The following is a 27,938-nucleotide window of genomic DNA, read 5'->3' as shown; positions in this document are numbered from 1 at the left end:
ATGTGATAAGAGAGAGAGATAACAATTATGAATTTACAGCATATTGCCCAAATTAGCTCATGCCAAGTAATTTGCTCTGCTCTAGCTTGCAGTAATACAACTTATCAAACTAGTATTTTTAACTTGATATTTTTGGTCATGGATAGTAATTCCTCCATGCAGCTCCCCATCAGAGTTCAAAATATACCATCAGCTATTTGTAACTATACTTCGACTACTGCAGCAAACTTGTGGCTACTTTTCTAACTAAAAGGAATGTAATTTATAGATATTTATCTGATCACAAAGGAAACTAAACATACCAAAATGATTTGTATATCATGACACAGTTAGTAGTAGAACCTGAAAAATCAGTTAAAGAAAATAGTAGGGCTGTCAAAGTTAACATGTTTCTCGGCACAAAAAAAAAGTATAACGTTAATCGAGTCTCTATTTCTTCAAGGCACGGAACTTTTTAAGCGCACATGCTTCCGTACGGACTTTTTTTATGACCAGAACACAACACGGAACACAGCTATAATCAACGCTTGCGCTTTTACAGCGCTGAAGACCGTGTGGCTAGCTAGCAGATTACTTGACCACTGACTAGACTATGCACAAATGTGTATGGCACAGGTTAGAACTGAAAAGGAATAGGCTACTCAAATACATTTTTGAAAAGGTAGGCTGCATATGCAAGATTGGGGTGTGAAGCGGATGTGTGAGAGCGGGAGTAAGTGCATAAGAAACTCCCTGTGAGAGCGAGAGGATGTGGGAGGGTGGGAAAGTGTGAAGGCCTATGTGTGTAATGTTATCTGAACAGTACAGATGGTTAGTGTTTTCATAACATTGTTGGACAAGATCTTTGTATCCAGAGCCAGTTCTATTTTTCTTTTGTCACACTCATGTAGAATGCCTGAAGCTTTAACATAACTTAAAGCTGTGTGTCTGTGTTGTGCTTAAGTGTTACATTTCAATAACATAGATAAGAGGGAGTAGGCCTACCTAAACATTGGGAGCATTAATAGCTGTAGTGAATTGTGTTGTTTAATGAATGCTGATTGGCTGACAGCTGTGGTATATCAAGGGTATGACAAAACATGTATTTTTACTGTTCTAATTTGTAACCTGTTTATAATAGCAATACGACACGGGGGTTTGTGGTATATGGCCTCCGCGTTGTTTTGTGCGTAAGAACAGCTCTTAGCCGTGGTATATTGGCAATATACCACACCCCCTCGTGCATTATTGCTTAATTAAAACATTCGGATGTAGATTATTTGAGTTTCAAAGCAATATAACTCAATGCACTGCTTTGGCCCAATTTGAGTAAATAAAGAAAAACAGATATTTACCAGTCAAATTAATTAGTGTGTAAAATGTTTCATGATGCTTGTATCTAAACCAATGTGTATTTTAAGATTTGTTCTATTACATCAGTTTGGCTCTCTATAAGCTTCAATATGAGATACTAAATCTAGTATTAAAGTGCATCCTTGAAGCTGTGTGGGCTAATAGTCTAAATGTTTGCCTTGGGGTAAGTTGAGCCAACGGAAAGTTTAAGTGTTTTCTTCCCAGGTGTTTTGCAAGGCATTAGCTCTGGGATATGAGGTAACAACAGGACCTGTCCTATGTTAAAAATAAAAATAAACTTATAAAGTGTTTGTTAGGTGTTAAACCTGTTAAAATATGCTTAAAATAATTAAGAGACAAGTGACAAGCTGTACTGTTTACATGAATACTGGTAAATAAAGAAATTGTGATTAACTAATGCCATTAACTCATTTAAATATTTGGCCCCTGGTCAAAAGTGTTGCACTATAGAGGGAATAGGGTGCAATTTTGGAAGCAGCCTAGCTGTTATGATGGCTGTTCAAAGATCTACAGGGTAGAGAGACGGGAGTGTATTCACACACCACAGACTCTAGTAGGAATGGGAGCTGAGCCAGGGATTGAGCCAATGACCTTGCTGATTAGAATGGTCAGTCAAATAGACTCCTGTGGCTTACAGTGAGTTGATACAGTATATGATTTATACAGTGGGGCAAAAAAGTATTTAGTCAACCACCAATTGTGCAATTTCTCCCACTTAAAAAGATGAGGCCTGTAATTTTCATCATAGGTACACTTCAACAATGACAGACAAAATGAGGGGGAAAAATCCAGAAAATCACATTGTAGGATTTTGAATGAATTTATTTGCAAACTATGGTGGAAAATAAGTATTTGGTCACCTACAAACAAGCAAGATTTCTGGCTCTCACAGACCTGTAACTTCTTCTTTAAGAGGCTCCTCTGTCCTCCACTCGTTACCTGTTTTAATGGCACCTGTTTGAACTTGTTATCAGTATAAAAGACACTTGTCCACAACCTCAAACAGTCACACTCCAAACTCCACTATGGCCAAGACCAAAGAGCTGTCAAAGGACACCAGAAACAAAATTGTAGACCTGCACCAGGCTGGGAAGACTGAATCTGCAATAGGTAAGCAGCTTGGTTTGAAGAAATCAACTGTGGGAGCAATTATTAGGAAATGGAAAACATACAAGACCACTGATAATCTCCCTCGATCTGGGGCTCCACGCAAGATCTCACCCCGTGGGGTCAAAATGATCACAAGAACGGTGAGCAAAAATCCCAGAACCACACGGGGGGACCTAGTGAATGACCTGCAGAGAGCTGGGACCAAAGTAACAAAGCCTACCATCAGCAAGGGCATTGAAGATGAAACATGGCTGGGTCTTTCAGCATGACAATGATCCCAAACACACCGCCCGGGCAACGAAGGAGTGGCTTCGTAAGAAGCATTTCAAGGTCCTGGAGTGGCCTAGCCAGTCTACAGATCTCAACCCCAAAGAAAATCTTTGGAGGGAGTTGAAAGTCCTTGTTGCTTGGCAACAGCCCCAAAACATCACTGCTCTAGAGGAGATCTGCATGGAGGAATGGGCCAAAATACCAGCAACTGTGTGAAAACCTTGTGAAGACTTACAGAAAACGTTTGACCTCTGTCATTGCCAACAAAGGGTATATAACAAAGTATTGAGATAAACTTTTGTTATTGACCAAATACTTATTTTCCACCATAATTTGCAAATAATTTCATTAAAAATCCTACAATGTGATTTTCTGGATTTTTTTTTTTTCATTTTGTCTGTCATAGTTGAAGTGTACCTATGATGAGAATTACAGGCCTCTCATCTTTTTAAGTGGGAGAACTTGCACAATTGGTGGCTGACTAAATACTTTTTTGCCCCACTGTATATAGGAGTTGTTCTGTAGTTATTTTTCAGACAATATTTTGGGGGGAATACTTTTTTTTTTTCTTCAGGAAAAACAAGGAAGATATCGCATGACTTGATACAAATGAACATGAGAAATACCAGTGGATCCATTCAGCAATACAATGTCCTTGACCACAAATAGCCTAATTCCCATTGCTCTTACTTACATAAGGTGGACTCTTGACAGGCTGTATTACATAAAAACATCCCTGGGTTGTGAAGAGAGCAACATGCAGGGCCATAGTAAACAGCAGACCTGTGTTCAAAAAGTATTTGAAATCGTTCAAATACTTTATCTGTGCTAGATTGAGTTGTCTGGCGCAATGGAACCAATGGACTTGTCTCAAGAACAAACCCTGTCCCTGTGGCATAAAGGCAGGCTCAATAAAGAATGAAGTACTTGAAAGGAAACAAATACTGTTTGAAACCATTTCTGGTAAGCAGAGTAGTCTCTTACCATGTAGGAGGGGAAGATGAGGACTCTCTTGTGCTTCCCACACGGCCACTGGGGATCGTCCAACAGATTGGGGTCATACTCCCGGATCAAGTCCCCCAGATCATTCCCTGCAGAGGACAAAAGGACAGTCCCGGGACCACCTGTACGTAAAATCTATACACAAATTACTAAAAGCGTCTGCTAAATGGCATATTACTATATATTAGTCACACAATGAGCCCGGGATAAACAAACACGGGCCGAGAAATACAAATTGTTTTTCCACTTCTAATACAGTCAAGCCCTCAATGTTGAACAAGTAATTGATCAACTAAAACATCACACTGTGGATGGGGAAAAGTGATGTGTATCATCCTCACTCTGACATACACCTATTCAGGGGCTCTCCAGGACGGGTGGGTCCACACACTGGCCTGTATGAATGCCACAACTACTCCAGAAAATCCACTCACTCACATGACTGACCTGTGTCGATGCTGCTCTGATTGCTGTTGGCCCGGCCCAAGCTGAGGCTGCGGTGGCTGGCGTTACGAGACTGAGAGATGGATGAAGTGGAGTCGATGGTGTTCCTGCGTCCGCTGCCCAGGGCGTTGGTGGGGTACAGGAACTGAGTGTATGATACAGTCTGTGGAGAGAGACATACTCACATTTTAACATGTGATTGGACCACTGTCTGCGCTGTTTGGACCGCTGTTACATACTCAAAATCCTTCCTTATTCTCTTCCTTGAGGTGATAACTGATCTGTAACAAAGTAGGGAGGAAAGGATATGTCTCCCATCCTCTCTCACCTTTCCATAGGCCCCCAGCTCCACTCCCTCCAGCCCGATCACCATCTCCTTGGCACTGACCCCGCCCGAGGGGTGACGCTGCCGCCCGCTTTCCAGTTTCACATCCCTGCCGGGGCACAAAACCTTTAGACACCCCTTCCCCTAAAACCCACACCCCCTGCCAAACAGTCTTCTGTCTAGGGTCTAGACTCCACCTCAGCATCTCTCTCACCATCTATCACACAGAAAATAAATGGAAGCTCTAAAAAAGGAATGTGGAATTAGACCAGGTAGAGAAGCTATCATTCCATGTTCCCAGAATTCCAGAGTGCCATAATGCCCCAGAGAGGACTGAGCTAATTAACAAGGCAATTGAATCACCCAGTTATTATAAACACTGGGGTAAATCAACAAAAACACTAATTGGGGCAAGAAAGGAAAACATTCCAGGAAAAAGTCCTAAAAGACAGCTTGGGCTTGTGGACATCATTTAGATAATTATTATTTTAGGCCTATATGGTACTGACTATAAGACAGGGCATGGGATTTTAGCTTGGTCAGTTCTCTACATAGTCAAAGTGCATTTTGCTGCAATGACACTCAGCCAAGCAATCTCAACCGCCAATTAGCAGCATTGGGCAGTCAGGAATGAGACTATTGAATTCATTAGGGGCTTCATTAGCTCTTTAACCCTTTGTTGTAGGGCTAGGCTTAGGAAGATTAGGCTGCATAAATTACCCTGTTCTGCTCTTCACTAAGCCCACTAAATGGTGCTTTCTTTCTCTCTGTCCATTGTATTCTCTGTGTTAATCAGTCATTTTTCTTTCTCACTTCCTCCAAAACAAGCTATTTCATTGGAGGGCACCAGGACCCAGGTCAAACCAACACTGCCTCTTTCCCCAGGCAGGCAGGCCAGGTGGGAAGCTATATAACAGACCGGAAAGAGTTCAAGACTACCGTGGGTCCCCATAACACGAAGGAGTCTGAACCTCGTGTTGCAATAAGAAAAAACAACAGTCTGACTACTGGTAAGCCAGGCTCTCTTCCAAGGGCCAAGAAATATAATCTCTAACCGCACAGGGAGAACAATATGAACAACAACAAACTGAAATGTCATGTGTAAACTCCAAACAGAAACTACATAATGCTCTGTTATGGTTATGGATGGATCATTTGGGACCACTCTGAAATGTAAGTGTGTGTTATGCAATCGCAGCAAAGCGCATGCAAAGTTAAAGTGCTGAGATAAAAACATGCTACGGAATCTTTGAGGGCAGCAACGAGTTGAGGAAAAGTGCAGCCTAAATGATAACAGCAAAGCCAGAGACTGTTGCAATGGGCAAAACGAAGTCGTATTAGAATGAATCTAAACAACCTCATGATGTCTTCCAAAAACAAATAGTCTAGATACAGCAAACTACAGGCCTACATGGAAACATAGTGACATGGATACAATCCTTAAATGGGTGTGATCCATTACTTTTAAGTTAATTAATTCAGTAGATTACTTGTTCACCTCTCTTGCAAACATTTATTTTGTAGTAGTAAAAAAAGCATCCACCAAAACCAACCCGTCTAGAACACTGTTCATTGTAATAATGTTATCCCCGTCCCAATGTAATAAAGTACTAGTTATATATCGGCAGAAACTAAAGGGATGTGAGAACGGGGGAAAGCAGGGAACGAAGGATGGGAAAATGGAGGTTGGCATGCTGTAGGATACATACCCTGCTTGGCTACAATCTCGATAGGGCAGGACAGAAAATACACTATACAAGGATCTTCTGCCACTGATTAGGACTATCCTATAAAAACAAAATGAACTAGGTGAAAAAGACACTCAGATTTACAGGTTAAGATGGAGGAAAAGGTGAGCAGTAAAACAATCAAGATTTAGAAAACTAAATGAAATACTGTTTTTTTTTATGTGTTCTGTGAGTGTATTGTGGAGTATGTAATATGTAGTCAGAGGTTTGGGAACAAAATTATGCAGATCTTTTCAAATGATGTTACTAGCCATGTCTTGCTTTGGAGACTAAACAAGACCAAACTTGTTTATCATACAATATCAGAATAGCAGCTGCACGCGAGGTAAAATCCTATAGTACAGTAAAATTGAACCACTCCTCAAAGTGGTTTGCATAACTGCTGCTACAATTCATTGAGAAATTGCTTCATAAAACTTTGTCACTGATTTATACTTTTTGAGTTATGACATAAAATAACAGGCCTACTCACTGATCAATATCAACGTCACAGGCAGAATGGGACGTATGGCAATTCATTACTGCTGTATATGGCACACTGATTAGCTAGATAAGAGTAAATAAAAACAACCGCAACTGCATAGAGATTGAATGTAAAGCACAACAGTTGCTGTCCCAATTCAACCACCTAAAATCCAGAAATAAGCTTTATTAAAAGCTACTATTGAAGACAGAATGTATCAGCACACTCCTTTTCTTCCTGGGCCAAAAGAAAGGCTTTGCACCCATTCAAATACCTGTCAAGACAGATATAGAACAATTCATCAAAATAAATAGGTCCGGTACACACCCAAGTGTAAAAGGAGCTTGAGGCTTGTAAGTTCAAAACATCCAGCATTTTTTTTTTAAAGATAGTTGAATAATCTGTGTAATACAAAATCAAGTGCCGTGGAAATAGTTTAACTGTCCAATTTCTTTTAGATTCCAGGAAATATCCATAAAAGCCTATAGTATTTATTACTGAGAGAAGCTGCTGTACACTAGCTACATACAGTATCACTGTGTTATATATCAAATAAGTCATTAACATCTGTGTGACCAAATTTCTTCAGTGCTCTGTAATATCTAAGTGAAAGTGCATGTATCATTGTTTATAAAAGTGAGATAGTGTGATGCGTTTCATGATTCAAGGGTGTGATCCTCAATGTATAGCTTTGACAATATGAAATATGAACTCAATTTGAGAGAATTTCTGTGAAGATTAATCTTTCAATGAACTGCTGATCAGTCTGATAAATTATCCTATGAATTATAAATGTATCAATCAATAGTAAATTTATTGATAGTATTAAGCAATAAGGAATAGCTTAGAATAAGTGACCTACATCTCTAGTAGATTTCATTAACCTGAGGGGTATTCAAACTACTGTGCGTTCATTGGGGGGATTTTCTATTGAAGGTTTGTATTGAATTGCGGATGGGGTTGTTTTCATTCATACCTTCCATTGCGCATATCATGTTGCCTCATGTTCTTGATGAAGTGGACCTTTTTGAAGCTCTTTGGTCGGGGTGAACCTGAGAGGGTTCTGCATCTAAAAACACATTTTATTCAAGACAGATCAAAACAAATGTGATTCATTGAGATCCATTTGGAGCAGTAAAAGACCACAACATGTCTTCAACAACCGTAAACAGAGAGACTGAGCCAGACCAAGACATTACAGTGTTGCCTGATGTTCCCACCACCACCCCCAAAGGACATAAAATGTCTCCATATAACAAACTGAAGTGAAACTACAGCTCCTCCAGTGTCATCATCTATCAAAATACTTCCCAGGCCAAAGCTGTTATTGACTTCTCGAGTATCGCTCTAAAATGAGAGGCTAATATGAGCAAACCAAATGTATGTTTCTGGGTGGTGTGCAGAGTTGTGTGATCTGTGACAGTTGTTGCTATACAATACCTGCGTAGAGGGGCGTTCTCCTCAATGTCTTCCAGTGTCTCCAAGGAGGATCGCTGAGAGATGAGCCTCCGTCTGTGGAGAAAAGGGAAATAAGGAACTGGTATTGAGTTTTACAAGCAACTTGTGTTGCTGCTAACCAGCTCTACCTGGCCCTGGAAGAGGAAAGACTGGACACTATGTATTAGGCCCATTTAGAATCATTCATTCTGAATTGCAAGATATTTGCTAAATGATGGTCATTTATTTGGTAATGATTATGCAGGTTAAAACCCTTGGCTTACCATAACAGAGAAAGAAATGTGTTGATGTAATAAAATGGTCGAATCACTCTTAATCATGGGCTTTCGCAAAGAGGCCTAAATGTCAATAGAGTGAGGTTCATGATAAACCCTGAACACATTTCTTCAGAATTAATGGTATTAACCACATCATTCCTTATCTAACAGCAAGCAAGGTAGTTCTACCCAAAACCACTGGTTGACATCCATCAAATCAAATGTTACTTGTCACATACATATGGTTAGCAGATGTTAATGCGAGTGTAGCGAAATGCTTGTGCTTCTAGTTCCGACAATGCAGTAATAACCAACGAGTAATCAAACAATTCCACAACTACTACCTTATACACACAAGTGTAAAGGGATAAAGAATATGTACATAAAGATGTATGAATGAGTGATGGTACAGAACGGCATAGGCAAGATGCAGATGATGGTATAGAGTATAACAACTTCCGGGTTGGAGCGAGCCGGTCGCATCCGCGCTTCGGTCTGCAGGTTGTATAACTTTTTCATTACATTTCATTATAGTACAACGGTCTGATTTGTCTAATCTTAGCAATTTCTTCTTAGCTAGCTACATAGTCGTCGTTGTATCAAAGATAATTGCGTAATTATCGTATTTCGTCGTCTCCTATCTGCCCAACACGTTCACCGTCTACCGTAGCACTATAGTAACTATCACACTCAACTGAACGACTTGATTAGTGTAGTGTTAGCTAGCTACATAGTTGTCTTTGCTGTCTTCGTATCCAAGATAATTGTGTAGTTAGAGTGTGTAGTCTTAGAGTGATTATCTTAATTTACCGAGGTTAGCTAGCCAGCTATTTTGTCGTCCTTAACGTAGGAGACACTCCTAGCTAGCCAATAGCCAGCCAACGCCTACTGAATAGAACTTTCGCATTCGGTCGCATTCCGCTTCGCTCCACAGGTAGTATCATATTTTCATTTCATTTCATTACAGTCCCAACGGTGTGATTTGTTTGATCGTAGCTAGCTACATAGCTAGCTACATAGCCGTCTTTGTTTCAAAGATAATTGTGTAGTCTAGAGCGATTTTCTAGGTTAGCTAGCCAGCTATTGTCGTTCTCCTAACGCAACGTAACGTAACCAACACTGCTAGCTAGCCAGCTTGCCCCGAAAAGCAGCATTGTAGAAACTTCACACTCAACGGAACGACTTGATTAGGTAGTGTCAACAACGCAGCTAGCCTACCTCAGCAGTACTGTATCATTTTAATCATTTTAGTCAATTAGATTCTTGCTACGTAAGCTTAACTTTCTGAACATTCGAGACGTGTAGTCCACTTGTCATTCCAATCTCCTCTGCATTAGCGTAGCCTCTTCTCTAGCCTGTCAAATAGGTGTCTGTCTATCCCTGTTCTCTCCTCTCTGCACAGACCATACAAACGCTCCACACCGCATGGCCGCGCCACCCTAATCTGGTGGTCCCAGCGCACGACCCACGTGGAGTTCCAGGTCTCCGGTAGCCTCTGAACTGCCGATCTGCGGCCAACAAGGCAGAGTTCATCTCAGCCTATGCCTCCCTCCAGTCCTCGACTTCTTGGCTCTGACGGAAACATGGATCACCACAGACAACACCGCTACTCCTACTGCTCTCTTCGTCCGCCCACGTGCTCTCGCACACCCCGAGAGCTTCTGGTCAGCGGGGTGGTGGCACCGGATCCTCATCTCTCCCAAGTGGTCATTCTCTCTTTCTCCCTTACCCATCTGTCTATCGCCTCCTTTGAATTCCATGCTGTCACAGTTACCAGCCCTTTCAAGCTTAACATCCTTATCATTTATCGCCCTCCAGGTTCCTCGGAGAGTTCATCAATGAGCTTGATGCCTTGATAAGCTCCTTTCCTGAGGACGGCTCACCTCTCACAGTTCTGGGCGACTTTAACCTCCCCACGTCTACCTTTGACTCATTCCTCTCTGCCTCCTTCTTTCCACTCCTCTCCTCTTTGACCTCACCCTCTCACCTTCCCCCTACTCACAAGGCAGGCAATACGCTCGACCTCATCTTTACTAGATGCTGTTCCTCCACTAACCTCATTGCAACTCCCTTCCAAGTCTCCGACCACTACCTTGTATCCTTTTCCTCTCGCTCTCATCCAACACTTCCCACACTGCCCCTACTGGATGGTATCGCGCCGTCCCAACCTTCGCTCTCTCTCCCCGCTACTCTCTCCTCTTCCATCCTATCATCTCTTCCCTCTGCTCAAACCTTCTCCAACCTATCTCCTGATTCTGCCTCCTCAACCCTCCTCTCCTCCCTTTCTGCATCCTTTGACTCTCTATGTCCCCTATCCTCCAGGCCGGCTCGGTCCTCCCTCCCGCTCCGTGGCTCGACGACTCATTGCGAGCTCACAGAACAGGGCTCCGGGCAGCCGAGCGGAAATGGAGGAAAACCCGCCTCCCTGCGGACCTGGCATCCTTTCACTCCCTCCTCTCTACATTTTCCTCCTCTGTCTCTGCTGCTAAAGCCACTTTCTACCACTCTAAATTCCAAGCATCTGCCTCTAACCCTAGGAAGCTCTTTGCCACCTTCTCCTCCCTCTTGAATCCTCCTCCCCCTCCCCCTCCTCCCTCTCTGCAGATGACTTCGTCAACCATTTTAAAAAGAAGGTCGACGACATCCGATCCTCGTTTGCTAAGTCAAACGACACCGCTGGTTCTGCTCACACTGCCCTACCCTGTGCTCTGACCTCTTTCTCCCCTCTCTCTCCAGATGACATCTCGCGTCTTGTGACGGCCGGCCGCCCAACAACCTGCCCGCTTGACCCTATCCCCTCCTCTCTTCTCCAGACCATCTCCGGTGACCTTCTCCCTTACCTCACCTCGCTCATCAACTCATCCCTGACCGCTGGCTACGTCCCTCCCGTCTTCAAGAGAGCGAGAGTTGCACCCCTTCTGAAAAACCTACACTCGATCCCTCCGATGTCAACAACTACAGACCAGTATCCCTTCTTTCTTTTCTCTCCAAAACTCTTGAACGTGCCGTCCTTGGCCAGCTCTCCCGCTATCTCTCAGAATGACCTTCTTGATCCAAATCAGTCAGGTTTCAAGACTAGTCATTCAACTGAGACTGCTCTTCTCTGTATCACGGAGGCGCTCCGCACTGCTAAAGCTAACTCTCTCTCCTCTGCTCTCATCCTTCTAGACCTATCGGCTGCCTTCGATACTGTGAACCATCAGATCCTCCTCTCCACCCTCTCCGAGTTGGGCATCTCCGGCGCGGCCCACGCTTGATTGCGCCCTACCTGACAGGTCGCTCCTACCAGGTGGCGTGGCGAGAATCTGTCTCCTCACCACGTGCTCTCACCACTGGTGTCCCCAGGGCTCTGTTCTAGGCCCTCTCCTATTCTCGCTATACACCAAGTCACTTGGCTCTGTCATAACCTCACATGGTCTCTCCTATCATTGCTATGCAGACGACACACAATTAATCTTCTCCTTTCCCCCTTCTGACGACCAGGTGGCGAATCGCATCTCTGCATGTCTGGCAGACATATCAGTGTGGATGACGGATCATCACCTCAAGCTGAACCTCGGCAAGACGGAGCTGCTCTTCCTCCCGGGAAGGACTGCCCGTCCCATGATCTCGCCATCACGGTTGACAACTCCATCGTGTCCTCGTCCCAGAGCGCTAAGAACCTTGGCGTGATCCTGGACAACACCCTGTCGTTCTCAAATAACATCAAGGCGGTGGCCCGTTCCTGTAGGTTCATGCTCTACAACATCCGCAGAGTACGACCCTGCCTCACACAGGAAGCGGCGCAGGTCCTAATCCAGGCACTTGTCATCTCCCGTCTGGATTACTGCAACTCGCTGTTGGCTGGGCTCCTGCCTGTGCCATTAAACCCCTACAACTCATCCAGAACGCCGCAGCCCGTCTGGTGTTCAACCTTCCCAAGTTCTCTCACGTCACCCCGCTCCTCCGCTCTCTCCACTGGCTTCCAGTTGAAGCTCGCATCCGCTACAAGACCATGGTGCTTGCCACGGAGCTGTGAGGGGAACGGCACCTCAGTACCTCCAGGCTCTGATCAGGCCCTACACCCAAACAAGGGCACTGCGTTCATCCACCTCTGGCCTGCTCGCCTCCCTACCACTGAGGAAGTACAGTTCCCGCTCAGCCCAGTCAAAACTGTTCGCTGCTCTGGCCCCCCAATGGTGGAACAAACTCCCTCACGACGCCAGGACAGCGGAGTCAATCACCACCTTCCGGAGACACCTGAAACCCCACCTCTTTAAGGAATACCTAGGATAGGATAAAGTAATCCTTCTCACCCCCCCCCTTAAAAGACCTAGATGCACTATTGTAAAGTGGCTGTTCCACTGGATGTCATAAGGTGAAAGCACCAATTTGTAAGTCGCTCTGGATAAGAGTGTCTGCTAAATGACTTAAATGTAAAATGTAATGTAAATGTAGTACAGTATATACATATGAGATGAGTAATGTAGGGTATGTAAAAAATAAAGTGGCATAGTTTAAAGTGGCTAGTCATACATGTATTACATAAAGATGGCAAGATGCAGTAGATGGTATAGAGTACCCTATATACATGAGATAGGGCGGCAGGGTAGCCTAGTGGTTGGACTAGTAACCGGAAGGTTGCAAGTTCAAACCCCCGGGCTGACATGGTAAAAATCTGTCGTTCTGCCCCTGAACAGGAAGTTAACCCACTAGGCCGTCATTGAAAATAAGAATTTGTTCTTAACTGACTTGCCTAGTTAAATAAAGGTAAAATAAATTTAAAAATTAAAAAATAATATAGGGTATATAAACATAAAGTGGCATAGTTTAAAGTGGCTAGTGATACATGTATTACATAAAGATGGCAAGATGCAGTAGATGATATAGAGTACAGTATATACATATACATATGAGATGAGTAATGTAGGGTATGTAAACATTAAGTAGTATTGATTAAAGTGGCTAGTGATACATTTTTACATCAATTTCCATTATTAAAGTGGCTGGAGATGAGTCAGTATGTTGGCAGCAGCCACTCAATGTTAGTTGTCGCTGTTTAACAGTGATGGCCTTGAGATCGAAAAACAGCTTCTGTCTCTCGGTCCCTGCTTTGATGCACCTGTACTGACCTCGCCTTCTGGATGATAGCGGTGTGAACAGGCAGTAGATCGGGTGGTTGTTGTCCTTGATGATCTTTATGGCCTTCGGGTGGTGTAGGTGTCCTGGAGGGCAGGTAGTTTGCCCCCGGTGATGCGTTGTGCAGACCTCACTACCCTCGGGAGAGCCTTACGATTGTGGGCGGAGCAGTTGCCGTACCAGGCGGTGATACAGCCCGACAAGATGCTCTCGATTGTGCATCTGTAGAAGTTTGTGAGTGCTTTTGGTGACAAGCCGAATTTCTTCAGCCTCCTGAGGTTGAAGAGGCGCTGTTGCGCCTTCTTCACAACGCTGTCTGTGTGGGTGAACCAATTCAGTTTGTCCGTGATGTGTACGCAGAGGAACTTAAAACTTCTACTACCCTCTCAACTACTGTCCCGTTATATCAGTATTGGGAAATCTTAGAAAAATGTTCAACATTGTACTGGTTTGAACCCAAATCTTAAATCATTGACGATCTAAAATCAACAAGTGATCATCCATAACAATCATTTTTATATTTCTTTAACGGTCTGGAGAATGAATGAGTAGCCTAAACTAACTGGACCTCTTAGTCTGGCCCATGTACATTACCTTCACGTTTGATGTGAAGAATAGCTAAAGTTTCTATGACTTTGTACTGTGCCGTCTTGTCAGGCACAGTGGCTTATTTACAAAGCAAAGCTGTAATCATTGACACCAGCACTGTGTGACTGACTGGCTGGCTGCTGTGGTCAATGATCACTGTTGTGTTCTACATTCTGACCAGTAGCCTCTGTGTGAGATCATGTAGAATGGTTAGAACATTCTAATCTAGAGTAAGAAACTGGTTTAGTTGGTAATTAATGCTGCTTTTCTACTAACATCAGTGTATACATACATGTTATACTAAGGAAATTGTTTCCATAGCTAGCAGAATCAACAACCTCGGCATAATCAAAACAGTTGCTTTGTGAGGTGTTCAAGTTCACAGTTAGCCATTGTTATGCAAATGCTGGCTGAAAAGTACCAGTGGCCCATTTAGACACGGATACCGGCCCGCGTAGATGGAAACAGAAAAGTCTGAGCCTTTTGGGTAAAACACTTGAGGTAAATCCTGTATGGAAATATGCCATAAGAGGATAAAGACAATGGCTGGTTCATTTTGTTGTAACACTGTTTCATCACACACAGGCCTTTCTTTCACACTTGGGTTGCATGACTTAGCCAGCGCAAAATCTATTAGCCCGTTACTATAAAAAATGTAAAAACATATTGCACAACTCCTGCCAGCCTGCTTGTTAGTTGTCACCAAGCGTTCAGGCTCCACTAAACATGTGGTACTTATTTAAATATACTCAATGACACTCAACTTGACTTGTCACCTCTTCAATTACCAATTCAGCGAGAGAGAAAGAATGAGCTGATGATAAGAGTATGCTCTCCGGCTGGTTAATCAACTACAGAACAGCAGAACAAATTAACAAAAAATGACTGTCCTTGACAAACTCCCAGCAGTAAGCAAGCCTAAATCAACAGAGGATGATTCAACAGTCTTTATACCACATAGGTGAGACTACATCATGTTTACGGGGGAATGTGGTTAGAAACAGCAATTGGAATGGAAACAAGTTCTAAAATGTCTAGCACTGAGATGTGCCAGAAATTGTAAACATGGTCAACTACATGGCATTCATCCACTCTGCACTGAGATGGAGGAATTTATTCATTTACATCTTCATATTTAACAAGGATAATCTCTTGAAGTTGAGAACCTCTCTTTTGAGAGAAACCCGGCAAGAAAGTAATGAAGGAAAGCATGTAGCCTACATGTTATGAATTCTCATCACATCCCCTCTCTGAAGGTCAAAGAGATGGATCATTGACATTTACTCCAGAGGTGTTGAACTGCTGCACCCTCTAACCACTGTGGTTATTATGTGACCCTGCTGTTCATCTTGATAAACAATCTGGCCTCAATGGCCATGTACTCTTATCACCACAGCAAGAAGAGTATCTGTGTAGCACTTTGTGACAACTGCTGATGTAAAAAGGGCTTTATAAAATACATTGGATTGATTGATTGATTGATTATGGATCGTCAAGGTATTTGTGGCCGACAGGCCCGGTGACATCCTCCAGTGAGAATGCTGAGTGATGGATAAGGTGGCTACCATCATGCTAGCCTAAAGGCTTACATTCCTAGCCTGCTAGCTGCGCTAACATGCTACGGTTTACATTCCTGATGAGGTGACACATTCATCGGTTGCACAGAGCAGAGCAACTGCAATGAAACCTATGTCTTAGCTACAGTGCATTCGGAGAATATTCAGAGCCCTTCCTTTTTTCCACATTTTGTTACGTTACAGCCATATGCCATATGTATTATCATTTCCCCCCCCCTCAATCTACACACAATACCCCATAATGACAAAGCGAAGACAGGTTTTGAGAAATTAAGCTCAGGTTCATCCTGTTTCTATTGACCATCCTTGAGATGTTTCCGCAATTTGATTGGAGTCCACCTGTGTTAAATTCAATTGGACATGATTTGGAAAGGCACACACCTGTCTATATAAGGTCTCACAGTTGACAGTGCATGTCTGAGCAAAAACCAGGCCTTGAGGTCGAAGTAATTGTCCATAGAGCTCAAAGACAGGGTTGAGTCGAGGCACAGATCTGGGGAAGGGTACCAAAAAACTTCTGCAGCATTAAAGGCCCAAGAACATAGTGGCTTCCATAATTCTTAAATGGAAGAAGTTTGGAACCACCAAGACTCTTCCCAGAGCTGGCCCCCGGCCAAACCGAGCAATCGGGGCGGTCAAAAAATTGACACCCTTAATAAAAATACCCAGCTATATTGTAAGTGAAGGAGGTGACCAAGAACCCGATGGTCACTCTAACAGAGCTCCAGAGGTCCTCTGTGGAGGTGAGAGAACCTTCCAGAAGGACAACCATCACTGTAGCACTCCACCAATCAGGCCTTTATGGTAGAGTGGCCAGACGGTAGCCACTCTTGAGTAAAAGGCACATGACAACTGGCTTGGAGTTTGCCAAAAGGCCCCTAAAGACTCTCAGACCATGAGAAACAAGATTCGCATTCTCAAAGTACAGAGATCCTTGATGAAAACCTGCTCCAGAGCACTCAGGACCTCAGACTGGGGTGAAGGTTCACCTTCCAACAGGACAACGACCCTAAGCACACAGCCAATACAACACAGGAGTGTTTTCGGGACAAGTCTCTGAATGTCCTTTGAGTGGCTCAACCAGACCCCGGACTTGAACCCGATCTAACCTCTCAGGAGAGACCTGAAAATATCTGTGCAGCAATGCTCCCCATCCAACTTGACAGAGTTTGAGAGGATCTGCAGTGAAGAATTGAAGAAACTCCCAAAACACAGGTGTGCCAGGCTTGTAGTGTCATACCCAAGAAGACATGCGGCTGTAATATCTGCCAACAGTGCTTTAATAAAGTACTGAGAGAATGGTCTGAATACTTATGTAAATGTTACTTTTTTTATACAATTTTTATATAAATTAGCAAAAAAAATCTGAACCTGTTTTTGCTTTGTCATGATGGGGTATTTTGTTTGTAGATTGGGGGGGGGGACAATTTAATCCATTTTAGAATAAGGCGGTAACGTAACAATGTGGAAAAAGTCAAGGATTCTGAATACACTATGTCTCTCCACCTTCACCCTGGAGAACATGTTAACCAGAATAGCTAGGCTGTAGCAGTCAGCAGAGCAAATACAGCCCTCACTGTCTATTAGAAACATAACAGTGACCATGACCTCATCCCAGGTACTCTAATCTATCTATTGCCATGACAAATTATTAGGTTCACTCGATTACAGATGGCTTACTGTACCAGATGTCATTGGGTCAAAATCTTATCACTGCTGCAAATTTCATTTTTGGACAGAATATTTAATTTTTATTTTGACTATTAGGTTTTTCTTTCACAGTTTGTACAGTACACATCTGATGAAGTGAACCCATAAACTAGTTTCTACTGTTCAGCGGGACGCTCAGACTGATCCAGCTACTGTAGATGAACAACAGCAGGCCAGCCAGGAGGTGGACGTGCAAAGGATGTTTTCCACACCCGTGCAAACAATAACACACGGACCAGACTACTCATTCACTTCAACAAGACTGATACAGCCAGCTATTGATGTTTAACTGCAGGTCAAATCAAATGTTATTGTAGGTGCTGTCACGTTCTGACCTTAGTTCTTTTGTTATGTCTTTGTTTTTGTACGGTCAGGGTGTGAGTTGGGTGGGTTGTCTATGTTAGTTTTTCTATGATTTGCTATTTCTGTGTTTGGCCTGGTATGGTTCTCAATCAGAGGCAGCTGTCTATCGTTGTCCCTGATCGAGAACCATATTTAGGTAGCCGGTTTTCTATTGTGTTTCGTGGGTGATTATTTTCCGTGTTAGTGTTTGTACCACACGGGACTGTTTCGTTGGTTTCACTTTGTTATTTTGTATGTTGTAGTGTTCAGTTTTACTTATTAAAATGGACAATTACCACCCTGCAAATTGGTCCGATCTCTCTTACTCCTCATCAGAGGAGGACGAAAACCCTTACAGGTTCAGCGAAATGCTTCTGTTTCTAGCTCCTACAGTGCAGTAATAATACCTAAAAATACACGCATAATCCAACAAGAAATAAATACATTTTTAAAAATAGCAGAATGAGCAATGTAAGAGTGCGGAATATACATGACCAAAAGTATGCTACTCAACAAACATCTGCTTCCAAAATCATGGGCATGTAATATGGAGTTGGTCCCCCCTTTGCTGCTATAACAGCCTCTAGTCTTCTGGGAAGGCTTTCCACTAGATGTTGGAACATTTCTGCGGGAACCTGCTTCCATTCAGCCACAAGAGCATTAGTGAGGTCGGGCACGGATGTTGGGCGATTAGGCCTGGCTCACAGTCAGCGTTCCAAATCAATTCAAAGGTGTTCGATTGAGTTGAGGTCAGGGCTCTGTGCAGGCCAGGCAAGTTCTTCCACACCGATCTTGATAAACCATTTCTGTGTGGACCTCGCTTTGTGCAGTGGGGCATTGTCATGCTGAAACAGGAAAAGGCCTTCCCCAAACTGTTGCCACAAATTTGGAAGCACAGAATCGTCTAGAATGTCATTGTATGCTGTATGTAGCGTTAAGAATTTCCTTCACTGGTATTAAGGGGCCTAGCCCGAACCATGAAAAACAGCCCCAGACCATTATTCCTCCACCACCAAACTTTACAGTTGGCACTATGCATTGGGGCAGCTAGGGTTCTCCTGGTATCCGCCAAACCCAGATTCGTCTGTCGGACTGCCAGATGGTGAAGCGTGAATCCTCACTCCAGAAAACGCGTTTCCACAGCGCCAGAGTCCAATGGCAGTGACATTTACACCACTCCAGCCGACGCTTGGCATTACACATGGTGATCTTAGGCTTGTGTACAGCTGCTCGGACATGGAAACTCATTTCATGAGGCTCCAGACGAACAGTTATTGTGCCCAACGTTGCTTCCAGGGGCAGTTTGGAACTCGGTAGTGAGTGTTGCAACCGACGACAAACGATTTTTACGTGATTCAGCACTCCCGGTCCCATTATGTGAGCTTGTGTGTCCTACCACTTTGTGGCATAGCCATTGTTGCTCCTAGATGTTTCCACTTCAAAATAACAGCACTTACAGTTGCCCGGGGCAGCTGTAACAGGGCAGACATTTGACGAACTGACTGGTTGGAAAGGTGGCATCCTATGATGGTGCCACATTGAAAGTCACTGAGCTCTCCAGTAAGGTCATTCTACTGCCAATGTTTGTCTATGGATGTGCATGGCTGTGTGCTCGATGTTATACACCTGTCAGTGACGAGCAATAGCCAAATCAACTAATTTGAAGGGGTGTCCACATACTTTTGTGTGTGTGTGATTATATATACAGTGGGGCAAAAAAGTATTTAGTCAGCCACCAATTGTGCAAGTTCTCCCACTTAAAAAGATGAGAGAGGCCTGTAATTTTCATCATAGGTACACTTCAACTATGACAGACAAAATGAGAGAAAAAAATCCAGAAAATCACATTGTAGGAATTTTAATGAATTTATTTGCAAATGATGGTGGAAAATAAGTATTTGGTCACCTACAAACAAGCAAGATTTCTGGCTCTCACAGACCTGTAACTTCTTCTTTAAGAGGCTCCTCTGTCCTCCACTCGTCACCTGTATTAATGGCACCTGTTTGAACTTGTTATCAGTATAAAAGACACCTGTCCACAACCTCAAACAGTCACATTCCAAACTCCACTATGGCCAAGACCAAAGAGCTGTCAAAGGACACCAGAAACAAAATTGTAGACCTGCACCAGACTGGGAAGACTGAATCTGCAATAGGTAAGCAGCTTGGTTTGAAGAAATCAACTGTGGGAGCAATTATTAGGAAATGGAAGACATACAAGACCACTGATAATCTCCCTCGATCTGGGGCTCCACGCAAGATCTCACCCCGTGGGGTCAAAATGATCACAAGAACGGTGAGCAAAAATCCCAGAACCACACGGGGGGACCTAGTGAATGACCTGCAGAGAGCTGGGACAAAAGTAACAAAGCCTACCATCAGTAACACATCATGCTTTGGGGCTGTTTTTCTGCAAAGGGACCAGGACGACTGATCCGTGTAAAGGAAAGAATGAATGGGGCCATGTATCGTGAGATTTTGAGTGAAAACCTCCTTCCATGAGCAAGGGCATTGAAGATGAAACGTGGCTGGGTCTTTCAGCATGACAATGATCCCAAACACACTGCCCGGGCAAAGAAGGAGTGGCTTCGTAAGAAGCATTTCAAGGTCCTGGAGTGGCCTAGCCAGTCTCCAGATCTCAACCACATAGAGAATCTTTGGAGGGAGTTGAAAGTCCGTGTTTCCCAGCAACAGCCCCAAAACATCACTGCTCTAGAGGAGATCTGCATGGAGGAATGGGCCAAAATACCAGCAACAGTGTGTGAAAACCTTGTGAAGACTTACCGAAAACATTTGACCTCTGTCATTGCCAACAAAGGGTATATAACAAAGTATTGAGATAAACTTTTGTTACTGACCAAATACTTATTTTCCACCATAATTTGCAAATTAATTAATTAAAAATCCTACAATGTGATTTTCTGGAATTTTTTTCTCATTTTGTCTGTCATAGTTGAAGTGTACCTATGATGAAAATTACAGGCCTCTCATCTTTTTAAGTGGGAGAACTTGCACAATTGGTGGCTGACTAAATATTTTTTTGCCCCACTGTGTGTGTGTGTGTGTGTGTGTGTGTGTGTGTGTGTGTGTGTGTGTGTGTGTGTGTGTGTGTGTGTGTGTGTGTAGACAGTATATTAATAGCAAAGGTGTGTACAGCAGTGACCAGCTTTCAATGACTCTGTACATAGGGCAAAGCAGTCTCTAAGCTGCAGGGTAGAGTACCGGGTGGTAGCTATTAACAGTGACTAAGGTTCAGGGCAGGGTACTGGGCGGAGGCCAGCTAGTGGTGACTGTTTAACAGGCTGATGGCCTGGAGATAGAAGCTGTTTATCAGTCTCTCGGTCCCAGCTTGATGCACCTGTACTGTCGCCTCCTTCTAGATGGTAACGGGGTGAACAGTCCGTAGTTCGTGTGGCTGAGGTCCTTGATAAATCAACTCCAATCCAACAGTAGCATTCTGACGTTAACAAGGACTGGTCAAACTCTGAAGCTTTAAGGCAGAGCCCAGGCTACTTTCAATTATCGCCTCCTTCAATATTGACAGTGGGCATCTAAGTAGAGCTGCCCATGAAAGACACCATCTGTCTGTGTTTTTGTTTACTCAAATGGTTGTTTAATTTATGGAGTTGTTTTTTTTCTTCTTAAAACATGTCACTAAGGTCTACAGCTGTTGTATTCGGCGCATGTGACATAACAAGCACTGTTCACATTCAATGAATTTCAAGCATGGTCTATTTAATCAATCTTAACAATTCCTATAGACATCCTATGAGGACATTCATAAACAATTGGTATGTAACCTGACAGCTATGCTTGTCGCTTTTTAGGATAAGGAGCTGTAGTGCTCAACATAAAAGATTCAATTGTTTCACACGCACACCCATTGGCAGCCTGCCATGGACATTGTCTTCCCGTTCCACTGTCGGGTGACAGAGTGGAAGTCAATCTAATGTTCTAGCCTTCTTACAATTACAGGCCAAAGAAAATTGAAACATTTGGGGGGAATCAACAAAGGCTATTCTCAGCCCCTTCGGTCTTTCTTCTCCAACACATTTACAACAACGCTGCAACAACAGTCAATTCCTTCCTGCTACTGTAGCAGTGGGAGAGCTCTAAAAGCGCGTCTCGGCAGAAATATGTCCCAACGCTGCTCAATTCTTACCACTGCTGTAAAAAACTATATATGAATATAGGGGAAACACTGCTGCAGACATGGATAAAGGACAAGAACACATACCTATATTGTTCAAAACACACAGCACATTGTGGTTAGTTGCTCTGGTTGCTTGACATACAGTAAAACCACTGAATCCATCCTTCCCCCTTCCCTTTAAATAGCATGTGGTTTAGGGTGAACAACAGTGCTACTAGCATTGTGGAACTTGAACTAAGTAAACTTGTACTGCAAGTTCCATTTTGGAAATAGAGTAACCCATCATGTCTATCTTTCTTATCTCAAGACTCATTACCAGTAATGCTTTAATTATGGTGGCCGTTTTAACCATAAAGGCCTATCCTGCAGCTGCTTTGGAGATTTCGCTTACAGTTCAAGCCACGAGTGTTTCAGAGGCAAACTAGCCTAAGATTGCTGCTTACATAATCATGTAATTATGCCAACCATTCCTTCACCAAACAACAACCTCAACCTCTTAACCAAAAGGATATGACTCAATTGCACAAAACTGCAAAGGACCATTGTAATGGTTTATACTGCATGTGGTTTCTCTGCTATGGTTTCCCTTGGCTTCATAGTCTCCCTGTAGTAAGCTTTCGATCACAATGAGGACTTGTAAAAAATGGTTTAAAACATGGGGACATTGGAGTGCAGAATATAATTTACTGCATTAACTGTCAATCCATACAATTTTATGGGAATTTGATTTTGTGGCAACATTCACTAAGCTAAATTCATTTTAAAGCTGTTTAAACAGATCCACACCTCGGGCTGACACCTTTACAGTAGCAGCAAGACAGAGTGGGCGCCTTAAATTATGCTAGAATGTAAAAGGCCATTGTCTATGAGTCTAGCTTGAGCAGTAGAATACTGCAGCCTATGTAAACTCAACCATAATTTGCATGCATTAGAATCAATGCACACCGAATAAGATGGTTTTAAGCAGCTCTGAGCGCTGATCTCAGAGTATCTTTTGGCAGCTGATCTGAGGGTTGGGGATTCCTGGCTGGGAGCAGGACTGGAGGCCATGAGAGAGGGAGGAAGATGGAAAGAGAGAAATAAAGAGTATCTGGTATGGTGCCCTTGGGAGAGGAAGTGGAGTGAAGGACAGAAGATGGAGATAAACAGATAAAGGAGAGTCTGGCCGGGCAGCGTCTCTGAAAGCCTGGGCGTCCTGCCTTTCCCTTCCCAGCCAAGGTTCTCTCTCTGGATCTGGCCACTTTTCCACCAAGCTGCTGCCCTGGGAAAACAGACCAGGCACTGTGTGAGAGATGCCCATCTATGATGTGTCTGTGGAATATGGCCGGGGTCCCTCAACAGTTCGCCTTAGTTATTACTCAACAGCTTATAATTTAGTTTACAGTGGCAGCCTCCTTTGACCGACCGCATTCCATAACCTGGGGGGGTTTAACTACTGAATCATTGTAATGTACAGTGCCTTCAGACAGTGTTCAAATCAAAGTTGATTTGTCATGTGTGCTGAATACAGTGAAATGCTTACTTACAGGCTCTAACCAATAGTGCAAAAAAGGTATTAGGAGAACAATAGGTAAGTAAAGAAATAAAAACAACAGTAAAAAGACAGGCTATATACAGTAGTGAGGCTATAAAAGTAGCAAGGCTACATAAAGACACATGTTAGTCAGGCTGATTGAGGTAGTATGTACATGTGGATATGGTTAAAGTGACTATGCATATATGATGAACAGAATAGCAGTAGCGTAAAAGAGGGGATTGGCGGGTGGGACACAATGCAGATAGCCAGGTTAGCCAATGTGCGGAAGCACTGGTTGGTCGGCCCAATTGAGGTAGTATGTACATGAATGTATAGTTAATGTATAGTTCACACCCCTTCACTTTTGTTACAATGTGGGATTCAAATGGATTTAATTGTATTTTTTTGTCAACAATCTACACAAAATACTATATTAAAAATACTGTAATGTTAGTGGATTTTAAAAAAAAATATATATATATACAGTATATCACAAAAGTGAGTACACCCCTCACATTTTTGTAAATATTTGAGTAGTATATAATAGTATAGCTTTTCATGTGACAACACTAAAGAAATGACACTTTGCTACAATGTAAAGTAGTGAGTGTACAGCTTGTATAACAGTGTAAATTTGCTGTCCCCTCAAAATAACTCAACACACAGCCATTAATGTCTAAACCGCTGGCAACAAAAGTGAGTACACCCCTAAGTGAAAATGTCCAAATTGGGCCCAATTAGCCATTTTCCCTCCCCGGTGTCATGTGACTCGTTAGTGTTACAAGGTCTCAGGTGTGAATGGGGAGCAGGTGTGTTAAATTTGGTGTCATCGCTCTCACACTCCCTCATACTGGCTGGTCACTGGATGTTCAACATGGCACCTCATGGCAAAGAACTCTCTGAGGATCTGAAAAAAAGAATTGTTGCTCTACATAAAGATGGCCTGGGCTATAAGAAGATTGCCAATACCCTGAAACTGAGCTGCAGCACAGTGGCCAAGACCATACAGCGGTTTAACTGGACAGGTTCCACTCAGAACAGGCCTCGCCATGGTCAACCAAAGAAGTTGAGTGCACGTGCTCAGCCTCATATCCAGAGGTTGTCTTTGGGAAATAGACATATGAGTGCTGCCAGCATTGCTACAGAGGTTGAAGGGGTGGGGGGTCAGCCTGTCAGTGCTCAGACCATACGCCGTACACTGCATCAAATTGGTCTGCATGGCTGTCGTCCCAGAAGGAAGCCTCTTCTAAAGATGATGCACAAGAAAGCCCGCAAACAGTTTGCTGAAGACAAGCAGACTAAGGACATGGATTACTGGAAACCTGTCCTGTGGTCTGATGAGCAAGAAACTTATTTGGTTCAGATGGTGTCAAGCGTTTGTGGCGGCAACCAGGTGAGGAGTACAAAGACAAGTGTGTCTTGCCTTACAGTCAAGCATGGTAGTGGAAGTGTCATGGTCTGGGGCTGCATGAGTGCTGCCGGAACTGGGGAGCTACAGTTCATTGAGGGAACCATGAATGCCAACATGTACTGTGACATACTGAAGCAGAGCATGATCCCCTCCCTTCGGAGACTGGGCCTCAGGGCAGTATTCCAACATGATAACGACCCCAAACACACCTCCAAGACGACCACTGCCTTGCTAAAGAAGCTGAGGGTAAAGATGATGGACTGGCCAAGCATGTCTCCAGACCTAAACCCTATTGAGCATCTGTGGGACATCCTCAAACGGAAGGTGGAAGAGTGCAAGGTCTCTAACATCCACCAGCTCTGTGATGTTGTCATGGAGGAGTGGAAGAGGACTCCAGTGGCAACCTGTGAAGCTCTGGTGAACTCCATGCCCAAGAGGGTTAAGGCAGTGCTGGAAAATTGTGGCCACACAAAATATTGACACTTTGGGCCCAATTTGGACATTTTCACTTAGGGGTGTACTCACTTTTGTTGCCAGCGGTTTAGACATTAATGGCTGTGTGAGTTATTTTGAGGGGACAGCAAATTTACACTGTTATACAAGCTGTACACTCACTACTTTACATTGTAGCAAAGTGTCATTTCTTCAGTGTTGTCACATGAAAAGATATACTCAAATATTTACAAAAATGTGAGGGGTGTACTCACTTTTGTGATATACTGTATATAGATTAGATAAGTATTCGCCCCCTGAGTTGCTTACATGTTAGAATCACCTTTGGGGGCAATTACAGCTGTGAGGCTTTCTGGGTAAGTCTCTAGGAGCTTTCCACACCTGGATTGTGCAACATTTGCCCATCATTATATTTTTTTAAATGCTTCAAGCTCTGTCAAATTGGTTGTTGATCATTGCTAGGTCTTGCCATATATTTAGATGCCCTTCTTTGCAAGGCATTGGAAAACTTCCCTGGTCTTTGTGGTTGAATCTGTGTTTGAAATGCATTGCTCGACTGAGGGACCTTACAGATAATTGTGTGTGTTTGTGGGGTATAGGCAGGGACAGAGTGTCAGGCAGCCTCAGATTGTCCCTGTGCTCTGGTCCACTCTACAGAGTAAACAAAGGCATTAAAGGTGTCCATGGTCCGATGTGTTGAGGAGTACTGGTTTACAGGTTGTTTATATTGCATAGGAGAGGGCAAGGCAGCAGGTGCAGGGCAGCTTTGTAAAGTCCTCCCAACCGGTTATGGGGAAGAATCTGCACGGGTGACCGTATCTGCACAGGGGAAAACAAGTCCACTTCCTGCTGGACATGCCTTTCAGTGCTACCATGAATATAACATGTTTTACAAATGATGTTATTTGAGAGCACATTCATCATACTGGTTAATAGGCAGGCTAATCAAAATGATTCCACAATGGTTGACCTTTTCAATCTAATCCCGCTGATTCCACCTAAATCGATGAGCCACTGCATGTGCACAGTTAGCAGCATACTAAGTTTCACATATAGAGAAAGCCAAGGCTCTTGCTCTTTGCTGTAATCTGTCTCTTTGTATAAACTTGTCTTTAGCAGTAACACTAACTGACTAAAACTGCTGATGCCGTTTGAGCAGCCCTAGTACAGAATGTGACCGGAGAAACCTGTGCTATTGTTGAGATGATAACTGATGATACACATTAGTCTAGCCCAGGTCTGTGTGGATCCTGATTGGTGGCTTCACTCAACAAAGACCTTCCTGAAAACTCTTACCTTACTTTCAGTGACTATTGCAATATGAGTGTTGCAATACTGTAGCCAAACTGTATTGTTGACACTATTGGGTTGCAATACTGTAGTCTATGACATGCATCATTTGTGAGAGTGCAGTGTAAACATTGACTGTGGGCTTCTGTGTCACTATTCCCATTCCCAATATGGGCAACCAGTAATCTCCTTCACACATGTCATGAATGTAAACACTACATGATGGAGATATCTACAAATGCCCTACCTTGATCTCTGCAGCTCCAGGACAGAGTTGGCTATCTGTCCTCCCTCCAAACAGAAGACTTGGGAAGCCTGCCTGGAGTAGGCAGCAGGCACAACTCCCTGAGTGTAGGTCTGAAGCCTGCCTCTAATCGCGGCTGGTACTGCAGAGAAAGGCGAACTGAAAATCGAAGGGCCGAAAGCATCCCCTTCCGGATCTGTACACGCTTGAGCTGCAGCTGCGGGACCAATCCCAAAACTATCTCGTGCGTTAGCAATCAGAGCCTGGTTTGCAATAGCGAGCGCCTGGGTGGCCGTGGGGGTCGCTACCCCTGTGCCACTGCCAGCCGCGTACAGCGGACGCTCTGCTGCAGAAACCAGGCTCTGTCTAGTCCTCGACTCAATTGAATTATCCTCTTCGATCTGATTGTCGGCATCATCTTGCACCGGTCGACCATCCAAAGAAATGTTACTGAGAAAAGAGAGTGCGGCTTGTCTCCTCCGAGGGTCTATGCGTTTCCGCGTATGCTCGATACTGGAATGCTTTATCTGAAGCGTGGTTGTGGATGTATTGCTGCTCGTGGCAGCCGCCATGGTCCACTTCCAGCGATTCGAATCGGCGAGCAAAGGTTTTGTCAATATGACATTAAAAGTGTGCTTATGTAGATAGCAAATGTTAAAGCCTTGTATTGTAAGTGCAAGCTTAAACTGACTAAAACAGGATGGTTACGTGTCTGCAGTATTGTGGCAGCAGGGAAAAAAATTGACCAATAGGCTTTCAGGGACACACGAAAGGGTTATTTTTTCTTCTCATTTTCCTCCGGTGCCCTCCCTCTTCAGACTTCTGGACTGGTTGTCCAAAATTACATAAAAATGTCATCAGGTATAGCAGATTTTGGCCACATTAAGAAATAACTCATGGATTACCATGTGTCATATTTGCATGTCAAGGCAGTTAAATTGATTGGAAATATACATTTTTGGAAATTGTGCTTTGGAGTTCATATTACAGAAATAATGGGTAACCCTAATAGCCCTGGGCTATTTACCAAGGACTCAAAGCATAAACTCTTTCATCTTCACTGTATGTCTCTAAAATAATTAGGGAATCTTTAGCAGAACATCCCA

At 43.5% G+C, this 27,938-nt stretch overlaps 1 protein-coding gene and 1 long non-coding RNA gene across 2 annotated transcripts in view; one reads left to right on the top strand and one right to left on the bottom strand.

Annotated features, from left to right (window-relative positions):
* Nucleotides 1–27,571, bottom strand: part of LOC115114589 (CDK5 and ABL1 enzyme substrate 1-like) — a 35,650-nt gene extending 8,079 nt beyond the window's left edge. The window contains 7 exon segments of the mRNA XM_029642969.2: nt 3,718–3,824; nt 4,183–4,342; nt 4,508–4,613; nt 6,214–6,291; nt 7,692–7,784; nt 8,156–8,227; nt 26,836–27,571. Of these exon segments, the coding sequence (XP_029498829.2) occupies nt 3,718–3,824; nt 4,183–4,342; nt 4,508–4,613; nt 6,214–6,291; nt 7,692–7,784; nt 8,156–8,227; nt 26,836–27,404 (1,185 nt within the window). The 5' untranslated portion in view covers nt 27,405–27,571.
* Nucleotides 168–18,072, top strand: LOC115114590 (uncharacterized). Its single transcript, XR_003861253.2, has 3 exons — nt 168–661; nt 5,333–5,514; nt 17,496–18,072. It is a non-coding gene; the product is annotated as an uncharacterized LOC115114590 (long non-coding RNA).
* Nucleotides 27,572–27,938: the final 367 nt, after the last annotated feature.

The sequence above is a fragment of the Oncorhynchus nerka genome, linkage group LG9b (assembly GCF_034236695.1).
Source record: "Oncorhynchus nerka isolate Pitt River linkage group LG9b, Oner_Uvic_2.0, whole genome shotgun sequence".
Lineage (NCBI taxonomy): Eukaryota > Metazoa > Chordata > Actinopteri > Salmoniformes > Salmonidae > Oncorhynchus > Oncorhynchus nerka.
Note: the sequence above shows the minus strand (reverse complement) of the source record. Positions and strands in the feature narration are given on the sequence as shown.